Here is a 13,536-nt window from a genome sequence, read left to right on the forward strand (position 1 = left end):
TCACAAACATACACACAGAGATGTCATCTCTTTACTTATGTCATGTACTGTACACAGCTTGCAGTCAAAGATGACCTTACAGTGGGCAGACTGTGAGTTATTGTTCTACTGGTTACCTTCATCTCATCGCCATGGGGAACAGATGGTGTTCATCACAGGGCTGAAACAGCCTCGACCCCGAGTCACTGAGAGTACTGACTCAACCCATCCCACCCTCAGTGAAACATTCTAGAACACACTTGCAGAAAGCACAACCCAAGCACATAGGCACACTCAGAAACATTTCAGCAAGTTTCCATAATCGCTGAAATATATGTGAAATTAACCAGAACAGGGCCGTTCTATTTTATTTTCCTATTTTTCCAATGTCTTGTTTATTTTATATTAATTATTCATCTCGTGATCAACCGTTGTTTGTCTATAATTAACCATTTCTAAATAATTAATCATAACTTTTGATTGCATGACCAGGCACAGAATGTTCTGCAAAATTACACAAATAAACCTGTCAGTCTCGCGCGTAACGGCGCGTATAGGGTGATTTGACAGCATCTTTCTCAGCACATCAGCGCGCTGAAAGTTTGCGCAGCTTCCGTTTTCTGATGCATGAAGTAATCTGACAAAAATAGAATATGGAGGTGACAATCACTCTGGTGTTTAAAATGAATAATATGAAAATGTATGCTTTGTATCAGGTCATACCTACAATTCATTCGGGCAATAGGTCCGCATACTGATATGGTCCTGTGGCGTTTAATCATTTAAAAAAAGTGTTTTGTTCCATCGCTTAACTTGAATACACACAGTCAGATTTGTTTTAAATATAATAGTGGTGCCCATCTTACTTGAGCATCATATTCATTGAGGTCCTTTGTTTGTCTTTTTGCAATGTTGCTATCCAAGTTGGACATGAGTTCATTGTTTTTCGGCCAAATGCACTTTCCCACCTCCTAAGTTTCTCCTGTCCCCCGCTGTGCGTTCCGACTCCCAGTGTGTGGCTCTTTGGAATACTGCCCTACACTATCAGTAGGCTACCGCACTGTCAAACACGCCCTTTCTGTAGTTTACTGTCGCTTCCTCCGCTGGGCAACTCATCCCTCCATACCCTCCCCTTCTCCCCGCCCTCGCGAGTCTGACCTGCACAGTGACGTAGAGAGAATCCTCCGCTGCCCACAACCGTGGGCGCGAGCTCATCGCAAGTATAAAGTGGATCCCGGGATTCTGTCCACCACTCACTCAGTCGCACCGACTCGTTCACCAGAGCTGAACTTCAGCGGAGATAGCAGGCAGTTTCTCGCAACTCAGGCTAACTCGCTTTCGGCTTTGGTTCGAGATGGAGACCCACTCGACTGCGCGGTGCCCTCGGAGGTCCTTCAGCCACAACTTCAAGAGTGAGTAAACCTTGACATAGATGTTCTTAGGCTATAGTTTCAAATCTGTGTTATTTTGTTTGTTTGTTTTTATCTAATTTTGTTTGGTGATTTTGTTTTATTTGAAACCAAACAGCACTGAAATATTTGCATGTTTTGCTGGCAACTCTTCTGCATTGAAAAGTATGTGAATTGACATGAAAAATCTATGGAAAATAAATCAACATTTAATTTATATTTCTAGAGCTTTTGCCCCTCTACTGATAGAATGACTTTTTTGCGCACAGTGTAATGTTTCATTATTACGATGTTATTAGGCTTATTTGTTTGTAAACCAAGTTTACTCAACTTAACATAAGTTGTTGCAATGTCTTGGATATCACTGACTTTTATTAAGCAAACAAGAAATTCTGGAAACGATGTAGCTATTTCAGACTAGCGCACATGCACACCTGTCTATCATGCACGTACATTGACCGTGCAGTTAACGGGTCAGAAGGTGGGTCGTTGGAAAATCTTGCGCAGCCTGATGAATGGGGAACGTGATTATTTTTTAATGCAATGTACATTTACCACTTTGTGTCCCGTTATCCGAGCTTGCCAAACCGCTGCTTAATAATTTATGCCGAGGAAAACCGATCCGGGACCTGTTTCCATGTTTTATGCGTGGTCGTACACCGTAACCACTTTAGTATTCAACCTTTTTTGTGTGTCGTTGGCTCAAGAATTTAGTCTACCGGAGGAAGAAAATCCGTTTAACACTTGGCTCGCGTGATGAACGTGGCTTCCCTTACTCTAGTTTTTAAATGCAAATTGTGAACTTGGCAAAAACTTCGAGAAACTTGTAGATCTGTATGAAGCATCAGTGAAACATGATCCGGTCATGAAGAATAGACTGACGATTTCTGTTATCTAATTTATAATAAATGAGTTCTGGTAACTGGTGTTCAGAACATTCAGCTTGTCCGGCTGTGATCCAGGGAAGACCTTTGTGCGTCTTAAAATCAGCATTCGCTAACCATTTTCAGGACCACGAAGATTAACAGCTTTCTCGCTTAAACTCCGAAACTCATTCATCGAGTTCCCTGCAAGTTTATCGAACTAAACTGACCATATAATCTTCAAGCAACATTTTACAGCCTTCAAATATACCCCGTAACAGTGCTAGTGTAAATGTATTAAACCTGTTGTGTCTGTGTTTGTAGGTGGACTCACCTTGTGGCTGGTGCTGTGGTTGGTGGTGGTGAAGCCGGGCGGAGCAGGGGCTTGTCCGAGGCTGTGTGTGTGTTACACCACACCCATGACGGTCAGCTGCCAGTCCCAAAACTACACCAGCGTGCCCGTGGGCGTGCCCTACGACTCCCAGCGCGTCTTCCTGCAGAAAAACCGCATCACGGAGCTCCGTGCTGACTCTTTCGGCTTCGAGACTCAGGTGAGAACCTTTGCCTCCCTCTCTCTCTCTCTGTGTGTGTGTGTGTGTGTGTGTGTGTGTGTGTGCAGCACTGCGTTACATAATGCATTTCGCTGATCGATGAGATGAGTGTCTCCTCACTACTATCATGCCTCATTATCTTCTCTATCTCCCTACCCCTTGCTCTGCCAACCACCCACACACACACCCACACACACACATCTGCAGGTCCTGTGGCTCTACTCCAACAACATCACATGGATCGAGGCTGGAGCCTTCAGTAACCTGCGCGTTCTAGAAGAGCTGGACCTGGGAGACAATCCGTTGCTCCAGCGGCTGGAGGGCGGGGCCTTCCGGGGTCTGGAGAAGCTGCAGAGCTTGTTCATGCACCGCTGCAAGCTGGCCACTCTCCCTCACGACCTCTTCCACAAACTCTACAGCCTGCAGTTCCTCTACCTGCAGGTAGGGGCAGGATATACACATATACAGACACGCACGACCATACAAGCACGCAAACAAACGCACCCACGGGATGTGTTTTCAAACAATCTCACAGAGAACATATGGATTCCCACACAAACAGGATTTGATTTCTAACACACACATACACAAATACTTGCAGCGGCGACTGACCCACAGTCACAGGAAGCTGTTAAAGTGTTTAAAGTGTAAAACTCCCTCTGCCTGCAGGAGAACCAGCTCCACTTCCTCCAGGACGACCTGTTCTCCGACCTGGTGAACCTCACCCACCTCTTCCTGCACGGGAACCGGATCCGCACTCTGTCCGAGAACGTGTTCCGCGGCCTGGTCAACCTGGACCGCCTCCTGCTCCACGACAACCGCATCCGACAGGTGAACCGCCGCGCGTTCCGTGACCTCGGCCGCCTGACCATCCTCTACCTGTTCAACAATTCCCTGTCTGAGCTGCCGGGCCAGGCCATGAAGGACGCCAAGTCGGTCCAGTTCCTCCGCCTCAACGGCAACCCCTGGTCGTGCGGCTGCGAGGCGCGCCCCCTGTGGGAGTGGTTCCGCGAGGCCCGCATCTCCTCCTCCGAGCTGATGTGCTCCTCCCCCTCGCCCCGCCGCGGCACCGACCTGCGCTTCCTGCGCGAGATGGACTTCGCCCCCTGCCCCCTGCCCGACCCGGGATCTCTGGCCGGCTCCACCACCACCACCTTCAGCACCAAGACCCGCTGGTGGTTCTCCAAGCACAAGCCCATGGCGTCCTCCAAGGGCACCTTCCAGAAGAGCTCGGAGACGGTCAAGGCCTTCCCCTTCTCCTCCGTCAAGCCCCACCACCCCTCCAACCCGTCCTCCACCTCCTTCTCCTCCTCCAAGTACGAGCTGACCGAGGAGGAGGTGGCCCTGCCCAAGCTCGACGAGGAGGAGTACTGGGCCAACTACGGCAACGAGGACGCCTCCATCCGCTGCTTCGAGCTCGAGTGCGAAAACCCCGACCTGCCCTCCTCCTCCTCCCCGAATCCGTCACTCCTCTCTCTCTTCTCCCTGGCGGTACTGACTCTCTCCCTTCACCTCCTCTTCGGCTGAAACCCCCCACCCCCACCACTACTTCCTACTTCCTTCCCACCTCTTTCTCCTTTACTCACCTGGATCTTGAATCCTTTCAGTTCCTCCCCCTGAACCCTAGGGGGTGCTCTACACTGATGCAGGAGACAGGCAGGCGGTAGGGAGTTGCCCTAGAGGGGCGTAGCTGAGGTGCAGTCTAAGAAGAGATGGCTTTTGATTGGTAGACCACGCTGCTGATACAAGCTCATTAGAGTAGCAGGTTGTAGTGCCATGACGATGCTGATGATGAAGTGTTATGGGGCACAAGGCACCTCAGCCAAGCTCAGACACGCTACGCACACAGACACACAAACATTACGCACAACTCACAACCCACACTCAAACACACTTTATCCTGTACACAGCTCTCTATAAACGTGTGAGGTTTTAGGAATTCAAGCACCACAGCATGTACCGGCAGCAAACAACGCCGGCGTTGGGATTTTTTGTCTCCAGCTATTTTGTACGGCGCCCAGCGCCCACAGGCATCCATCACAAACACTGCTTGCTGCTCTGCCAGGAAAAGACCTACAAGATTTGACAGCCCTTTTCTGTCTCGGTCTGATGACATCACTCTGGTCACTGTCGCCGACTTTTCGCCCTGTTCTTTTTAACCTTCGAGACCTCGATTGCTAGGGCAACAATCCGACCACACGAACAGAGGAGGAGAAAGAGAAGAAGTCAGGATGGCGGAATACAGATTATGAACCAATCAGGGACTGTTTTAGATTAATATAAAAATCTAAAGTACAGATAGAAGGTCAGCGTTGATGAAAGTCAAAGATAAAAAAGTACAAAGTGAGATCATTTGAAAGAAATAGAGAGAGCTACAAAAAGCGAGAGAGAGGTTTCGGAAGAAATCCTGACAGCTTAGGTCAGGGCAGGGTGCCATGAAAAATGTGGTCTCTTTTCCAAACTGCTGAGATTAAATCTTGGTATTCCTGCACACGCCTGCGATAGCTACCACACTGTACATATTAAGCACTGTACATAGCCATACACTCGTGACATATGGTACATACATGACACTGCTGTGTAGTTTAGTGTATGAAGCCCATGCTTCAAACTTTTTAAAGGTTCGTTCTGGATCTTTTCTTTAGGGATTCTTGCCATGGCAAGGGTCTCTGCATTATGCTGCTCTGCAGTATGCTGATTCACATTCAGATTCAAAAAGTGGTACAGTATGGAAACCTGTAGTCCTTCTGTCTATCCCTTCCTTCCCCCCCCCCCCCCCCCCCCCCCCAACACACACCTTTTACACACCACACACGCACGGACATATTTGTTTTAGAGTGTTGACAGAGTTTGTGTAAAACTGTCTTGAGAGTTACATTTTAGATTTTTGTGAGTCTGAAGAGGGAGTACTGATGATTCACACTCTTTACGCACACACGCACACACCCATACATGTGCTATGTATAACATTTTGCTAACAAGCTGTCACCCTTCTAAGTTATATGATAACAAGCTTGAATTCTTCATTAGCCCCGTTGGCATGTGGCCATACTAATGTCTGGCGGAAAGATAACAATGTAATCTTTCACTCCATGAATGATGAACTGATTCACACCAAACCTCACCGAATGATTGCAGGCATGTTGGCTAATGATGCAATCTGTTTGTGACTCCTTCCACCCCTTTGACTGGAACCAGAAAGAAAACTGTGAACTGTTTCATCTTTTATTTTTAATGGAAGCTGTGAATAAACATTTGTACTACAAAAACAAAAAGGTCTCTTTGGATTTCCTTTACAAGGCCATTAGTCCAAGTCCATAAGAAGAGCCAACACAGAAAGATCATAGACACACCCATGCACATACATGCATTAATGTAACCTCTCGTTCCCACAAGAATAGCTTTAAAGAGACCAATACTGGTCTAAGAACAGGATGTTGCAGGGAGAGGAGAGCAGGGAGAACATTTGACCTAGTCTCTGGTGTGTTTAACCCTCGTGCTGCCTTCGGGTCACATGACCCAAAGGTTCATAACGAACCATCGTTGTGTTTACCCAATTTTACCCAATACAAAAACAAATAAAAATAATTTTATTTTAACCATTCCAATGTGGGGGGTCTGAGACAGCCCGACAGTTAAAAGAAAATGCTTCACTTTGTTTTTGTATGAGGTAAATTTGTCGCAATACGACGGTGGGTCACAATGACTGATGGGTCAGAATGACCCGAAGATAACACAAGGGTTAAGGAAGGTGCTGCAACCTAACCCCTCCGTGCCTGCCAAGACAGGACTGGCAGAGGCCAGGCTGTAGATAAGAGGACGCTGCCGTCAGCTTCTCCTGCCTAGCTATTACTGAGCCAAACCTAGAAGCTATTAAAGCTATCAAAGGTATTACTAAACTACTGACAACAATGTAGAATGCTCATTTAACTGTACCGTGAACTAACGATGATTATCAATGTGATTGGCTTGCAGCTTTGCATGAAACACTTTTACTTAAAAAAAACGGGTTGGAGAAAGTCATTCATACGACACTGAAAACCTCACCTGTCCATTGAAGTGATTAGTGATGAGTTTAAACAGTCTAAATGTTGATGGACTAAGGATAAGGACGGCTTGGTGGCTCCCTTGCTGACAGATGGAGAAAAAGAGCAGGCTGAAAGTGTTCTTAATTACGACTTCATCTTAAACCTTAATCTGCTTTAAACCCTCAAAGTTCTTTTTGGAAGTTGGACTGTGTGTGAGAGAGTGTGTGTGTCTGTGTGTGTTTGCGTGCGTGTGTGTGTGTGTAAGGGGAACAGTTGGCATGAGTGTCGACAGCTCTAACACAACTCTCCATCATCTTCCTCCCCTCCGTTTTCTCCACACCTCCTCTCCCTTTTCCCCCATTTTAGGGTCCTTCACACTGACAGAAGGCAGCTATATTGAGGAGTGACTTATTAAAAGGCGGGGTCCGTATTGGGCGCGTCTGTGATGCGGGGGAGATGGTGCTGACAGGGGGAGGCAGGTCAGGGTGAAACGGCGACATTTTGAACCGGATTCAAAACACCCCCTCAACAGATCCACTCCGCTGGTGATGAACGATGTTCTGATAGAAGATGATTGATGCTCTCTCTTTCACACACACACACACACACACACACACACACACACACACACACACACACACAGATCCAAACAGACCCGCACACACCCGCTCCTTCTCCCCGTCACCCGCTCCTTCAACAGGATGTACAGCTCGGTTTTCTTCTCACCCGTCACACCTTACCCCCCCCCCCTCTTTTTTCTCGACACTCCTCTCCTCCTTCGGAAGAAACGTCACTCCCTCAGTTTGTCTCGCGCCCCGTAAGTCATCAACCTCACATGTCTTCTCTGCTGTAGCTCGCCTCTGGTACAGAACTTTCTTTTAACATGCACCAGGCTTCTTCTACCAAAAAGTCCACAAATCCCCTTACTATCAAAGACCCAACAGGTTAGCAGCTTCAAGTTTCGATACATATTTGCATATATTGCATTTACTGCACGGTAATTCCCCCCCACACACACACACACCTTTTACACACCACACACGCACGGACATATTTGTTTTCGAGTGTTGACAGAGTTTGTGTAAAACTGTCTTGAGAGTGACATTTCAGATTTTTGTGAGTCTGAAGAGGGAGTACTGATGATTCACACTCTTTACGCACACACGCACACACCCATACAATCCATTAACTGCTCGAGATAAAAGCCTGCTCTGTTCTATTTGTGTTCTATTTATGTGATATCCGGGCATGTGTTGGCAGTTGGAAACAGCCCATCTGCTGTCTGAAGCCAGGGTCTCTATGACCAGTATCAGTCTGGTCCACATGATTCAGACCTGCTCAGCACCAGATGAGGAGTATCCCCATGCACCTGAGTGAGAGTGTGTGTGTTTTGTCTCATGTGCTATGTATAACATTTTGCTAATAAGCTGTCACCCTTCTAAGTTATACGATAACAAGGAATAATTCTTCATTAGACCCATTGGCATGTGGCCATACTAATGTCTGGCGGAAGTTTGTCTCGCGTAAGTCATCAACCTCACATGTCTTCTCTGCTGTAGCTCGCCTCTGGTACAGAACTTTCTTTTAACATGCACCAGGCTTCTTCTACCAAAAAGTCCACAAATCCCCTTACTATCAAAGACCCAACAGGTTAGCAGCTTCAAGTTTCGATACATATTTGCATATCTTGCATCTACTGCACGGTAATTCAAGGTTTAAAATGCAATTCTTGTTGTTAACTTGTTATCAACCTAATAATGCAATAACCTAATCTTGACATGTGGAGGAGGTGGTTCAGTTGCAACCTGGTTGCGTTAGCTGGTTGAGTTAGCTTCAGCTCTAGGCCTACAGATGGTCCTGGGTTCAAACCCAGCAGAGTGCCTGACGAGACGCTGTCTGACCCTGTACAGTCGTGACTCGTAACCAAAAGTATTGGGAGCAAAACATGTGAAAACATTTTCCTCAAATACCGAAACAACAAACTTTGCAAAACACAACATTCGTCATTGCCAAAACTTATGGCCACGACTGTATGTTGTATATATGTTGTACATGTCCATTTTTGTCTGTTCCGGCTCCACCTACAGGTGTCTGATGTGTCACCCTCATTAGTTTGGACTGGGCTCAGGATGGCTGCAGCACTAGCCATTAGCAGACCACGCAGACTTTGATGTGAGTTTGTCACACAGCATCTACTCCTCCTCAGGGTGTTCTTTGTACTTTGTTTCTCCCTGCCTATCTCCCTTTCTTCTTCACTTTTGTCTGCTTGTCGCTCTCTCGACAACTCTCTCCGACAGCCCCATCTCCGCCAACACAGCGCTCTTTATCTCTCTCTCTTTCTCTCTGTCCCCCCCGCCTCTCTCGCACTCTGTGCCCCCCCCCCTCCCTCGCTCATCACAATCCCCTCCACCTTTCTTCATTTTTCGCCCTCTCTCTTCCTCTCTCTCTGTGTCTCCCTCCCTCCTTCCCTCCCGCTCTCTCTCTCTCTCCCAGATGGCTGTGTTTGTCTTGGCTGCACAGCCAGAGCCTCTGAGTCTGCTTGCGTGTGTTGGCGTGTTTGGTGACGTGTGTCCTCACATGCGTGTGTTATTCACCAAACCTTGGGGTGACGTCAGTGGAACCAGAGAGGGAAGGCAGGAAGAGTTATGGGAGATTTTCAGAAGAGGAGAAGCATTTAATGGGATCCATTCTTTCTCTGTGGTATTATCATTAAGTCTTCACTGTTGGATCCTGACTAATAGCATCACAACTTAAAGACAATTTGTCAATTATATCAATTGCTGATAGTTCAGCAGGTGACCAATCACGTCATCCCCTGTTGAGTCTTGGGATTCATCCATGCAGAGACATGATGTCACCTAGGTAGAAAGCAAAGAGCAATTTTTGCAAACCACACTGGCAAACCAAACTCAAAACACACAGCACCGAACTGGAACATAGACTCTGAAAACTAAAAATGCACACATTTCACATCACACACTGACCACAACAAGTACAAACTACAACTACGATTATTTGTTGAGACTACAGTAAAACAGAAAGATAGAAACAACATATTCAGTAACAAAAGGCTTTCTTCATCAGCATCACACTGAACGCTCCCCCTCGCAATATAGAATGGAAAATATCTCCTTACATGGTACATAACAGGCTGTACCTGGCATGCATGCATCAGAACTGATTGGTGGTTGAACAACTGTGCAAAGACGTTTTGCACAGTCGGAAGAGGTTCACAGTTCTGTCAGGAGAAAAGTGCATGATTAACTGGACATCCAGTTATCCAACACAAGGCCTCCACGGAGAGGAGTGATGATTAGAAGTGTCTATATTCATTACATTTAAATATCTTTGGACATAGCAAAGGCCTACAGGAGAAAAATAGATAAATAATATTCATACTGAAACGAAATCACAACATAGAGATTGGAGAGCGAGAGGGCTGTGCGAAACTTTATTTTTTGGCACTATCGTCATCAGCACAGGCCTTAACTGCGCACGTCTCGTGCACATACGTACAAATGCAAATACTGTGTGTGTGTGTGCAGAGACACACACACACACAACATGTGCGGGTTTTCAATATGTGGAGGTTGGAACTCTGGGAGGTTCATCCAGCCTGCGTCACAATGCAAGGCGAAAAAAAAGAGAGGGTAGGATGGAGAGCGATGGGGAGGAGGGTACATCTGTGGGGGTCTGTGGACCCCTTTTAGGCTTTGATAAAGAGCTAAATATACACTCCAGCAGCCTGCCTGACAGACTGAGATCAGGAGGAAGAGGGGGGGGGGCTATGCTGGAAAGCGAGGAAGACACAGAGAGCGAGAGAGAGAGACAGGAATACAGTTGAACCCAAACTGAGAGAGAGAGAGAAAAGTGTGACTAAGACGCAGTATGGTCACAGTATGTGTGTGTGAAAGTGAATGGAGGAGTCTTTCTGTGACTAAGTGTCACCTCGCCTCCGTGTGAGAGGTATAGCCCTCAGTTACTGGCAGCTCCAAGACAACACACTTGGGACTTTCATTCACAATAAAGGACTATGAACGGTAGCTGGGTTTACAGTATGCTATTCCTGGAGCAACATGTTTACCATCTAAATGAAAGTACACAAACACATATTTTTGGGATCACATTGTTTCTCCGTCTCTCTCTCCCTGGGGTCCTTAAATCCCTCTATCACACGTTTGTTTCCAAAGATCTCCTCCAAACTCGTTGATCCTTTAATCTTCACTCTTTCCAGTTTGTTCCTCCTCTGTGGTCCTGCATTGCCATGGTGTGACGTCTTTCACTGTTTAATTAATGATTTGGTCTAATCTGGGGATGAGTTCATAAACCCAAATCTCCTACTCCCTCGGCATGTTGTCGTCTTCATAGCTGTGGCCAAGCAGAGACCTGCAGATTTAGCATTTTGCCAATAGGCGGCTGCATATATGAAAAACACCTAACCCTAAAAAAATTCTAACAAAAGGTTTCTCAGCAGTTTTTTGTAGTATTAGGTGTCCTTAATAACATACTAAAAGTTTACTACCATGTTTGACCACTAGAAAGGTGTAATTTTCAAGATGTCGTCCAAGATGGGCTGGAAGCCCTTTAAATTAACAATTTTCAGCAATCCAGAAGATGGTGGAAGAGAATACTGACGTTTGATATTGCTTGCCTCATTGAAATGTTGTTGGCAGCACAGTGTATACCATTTTGCTCAAACAAAATTCATCCTTGACTATGTAAACCACCCCGCCCCCACCACCCCTCCTCCCTGAGAACAGTCATTTTCCCGCAGTCTTGCAACAGGAAGGGCTCCACCATCAAAGTTGCCCAAGACCAAATCATTGAACCTGCTTTGCTGTTCCAACGGTTCCTGATCATGTCGAAAACTGAACAAGCCCCAACTAGCGCAGACAGTCAGAGTTCTCAAGCAAGAAATCTAACAAAACGGTCCTGGATTCCATCCCACCAACTGAGCGTTATGTCCTTGCTGGTGGCTGCCTGGTTCACCGCTTGTCATGGAAAAAGGGTGACAACTACGGTGCCATTGCACAGTCATATGCAGACTTTACCATACTCCATTATGGTAAAGCAACAGTTGTTTTTGAAGTTATAGCGAAGGTCCTTCCATCAAAGACAATACGCATCAGAGACACTCACCCCAAAGTTAACTTCAATGCAGAGACTGAGTTTGTGGCAAGAAAAGATGATTTCCTTTCCAGACCTTCCTGCTTTAGTAACAATGCAGCCCTTCTTCTCGGTACTCGGTACTGGCGGTACCGCCGCTCCCATAACGCGCACTACGCGCTGTGCGTAGGGCACCAAGTCCTGAGGGGGCACCAAAAAATTGCCAACTCAAAAATCATCATAGTACTAATAATTATAATGCCGATATTATATCAGTATATAAATATTAGGCACCTTTTAGGCATGTATATTACAAAACAGGCAGAACAAGAGATATATTTAATTACTCAAAAACGGTTACGATGGTGCCCCCCCCCCAAAAAAAAACAAATACACACTCAACTTCCCAAGCTCGCCGTGGGTGCCCTTTCCTATCTCAGTGGCCTGACGAACTTTGACAGTAGGGTCAACTTTTCGAAAATGGCCTCAAAAAGACAACAGGAGTCAGGGGCAGAAATAAGAAAGAGAAAGAAACTGCGAAATGATGCCCGTGCATCACTTTCAGGTAAGTCCATGTTTACTCATTGTTAAATACGGGAAATGTGCTGCTAATTTAATGGTTAGTCTATGCATACACCTCGAACTAGCTGACGTTATTGCTAATGTTAGCACACTCAAATATGTTAGGTGCAAGCTAAATTGAGATTTTACTGTTAAACATTATCTATGCATTTTACAAGTAACTGACGCCAGCTAGCTGTTACTTTACTTTACATTCTATGATGCTTTTATATTCGATTTATCAAATAGTTTTTAAATGAGTAATAAAGGTGGAGAGCTCCTTGGCTGCATGCTTTCAGTTTTAAATGTTTATAATTTGGAAAACCAGGTTAAGAAACGTAAGGGTGGGGCTGAAGCATTAAGAGACAAAAATACATCACCTTCACTAGACAAGGTTCTACCAATTGAAAAACGGCTGTTTATTTTACACGAAGCTCAAAAACGATTTTGCGCTCAAATAAAGGCCAAAAATGTTCGCTCGCGCTCGCATTACGTTGGGAACTCCGTAACTAGCATAACATCAGACACAGAATCTGGATGCATTGGCAGGGCAGCTGTGGTGGCGTATACGGGGGCCGGTTCTGGTGGGCCGGTCTGGATCAAAGTCCAGGGCCTATTTTTACTCCCAGTCCGTCCCTGCCAAGCCCTGATCAACCACCCTCAACCAGCTGTTTAGGGACAGATACACAGCAGAGAACCACCACCTCTGAATAGGTGTTACATTGTGATGCTGCTGTTGTGTTAGGCTATTTGTATTGAGTTATATGTTTGGTTATAAAAAGTTAAACTGGCAAAAACAATCAGGTTTTTTTAGGGGGGGGGGGGCATCATAAAGGAATTTTGCTTAGGGCACCAAAATGGCTAGCAGCGGCACTGGGTGATGCTGACGTGGACATTGTCAAAGCTGCAGTCAAGGCCTCAGAACATCAACCCACAACCTTGATAGGGGAGGATACAGACTTATTCTTCTCCTCTCCTCTACTACCTCTACAAAGCTACTAAAGTGTACAACATCAGGTAGATGAAACACGTCCTGGGT

General features: G+C 46.1%; 1 protein-coding gene across 1 annotated transcript; it reads left to right on the top strand.

Moving 5' to 3' along the window:
- The first annotated feature begins 1,249 nt into the window (after nt 1–1,249).
- On the top strand, nt 1,250–6,090 carry rtn4rl2b (reticulon 4 receptor-like 2b). Its single transcript, XM_067247507.1, has 4 exons — nt 1,250–1,391; nt 2,576–2,802; nt 3,010–3,243; nt 3,472–6,090. Exons 1-4 carry the CDS (start codon nt 1,334–1,336, stop codon nt 4,327–4,329), a joined length of 1,377 nt encoding a protein of 458 aa, XP_067103608.1. The 5' UTR covers nt 1,250–1,333; the 3' UTR covers nt 4,330–6,090.
- Nucleotides 6,091–13,536: the final 7,446 nt, after the last annotated feature.

This window comes from Osmerus mordax, chromosome 12, assembly GCF_038355195.1.
Source record: "Osmerus mordax isolate fOsmMor3 chromosome 12, fOsmMor3.pri, whole genome shotgun sequence".
NCBI lineage: Eukaryota > Metazoa > Chordata > Actinopteri > Osmeriformes > Osmeridae > Osmerus > Osmerus mordax.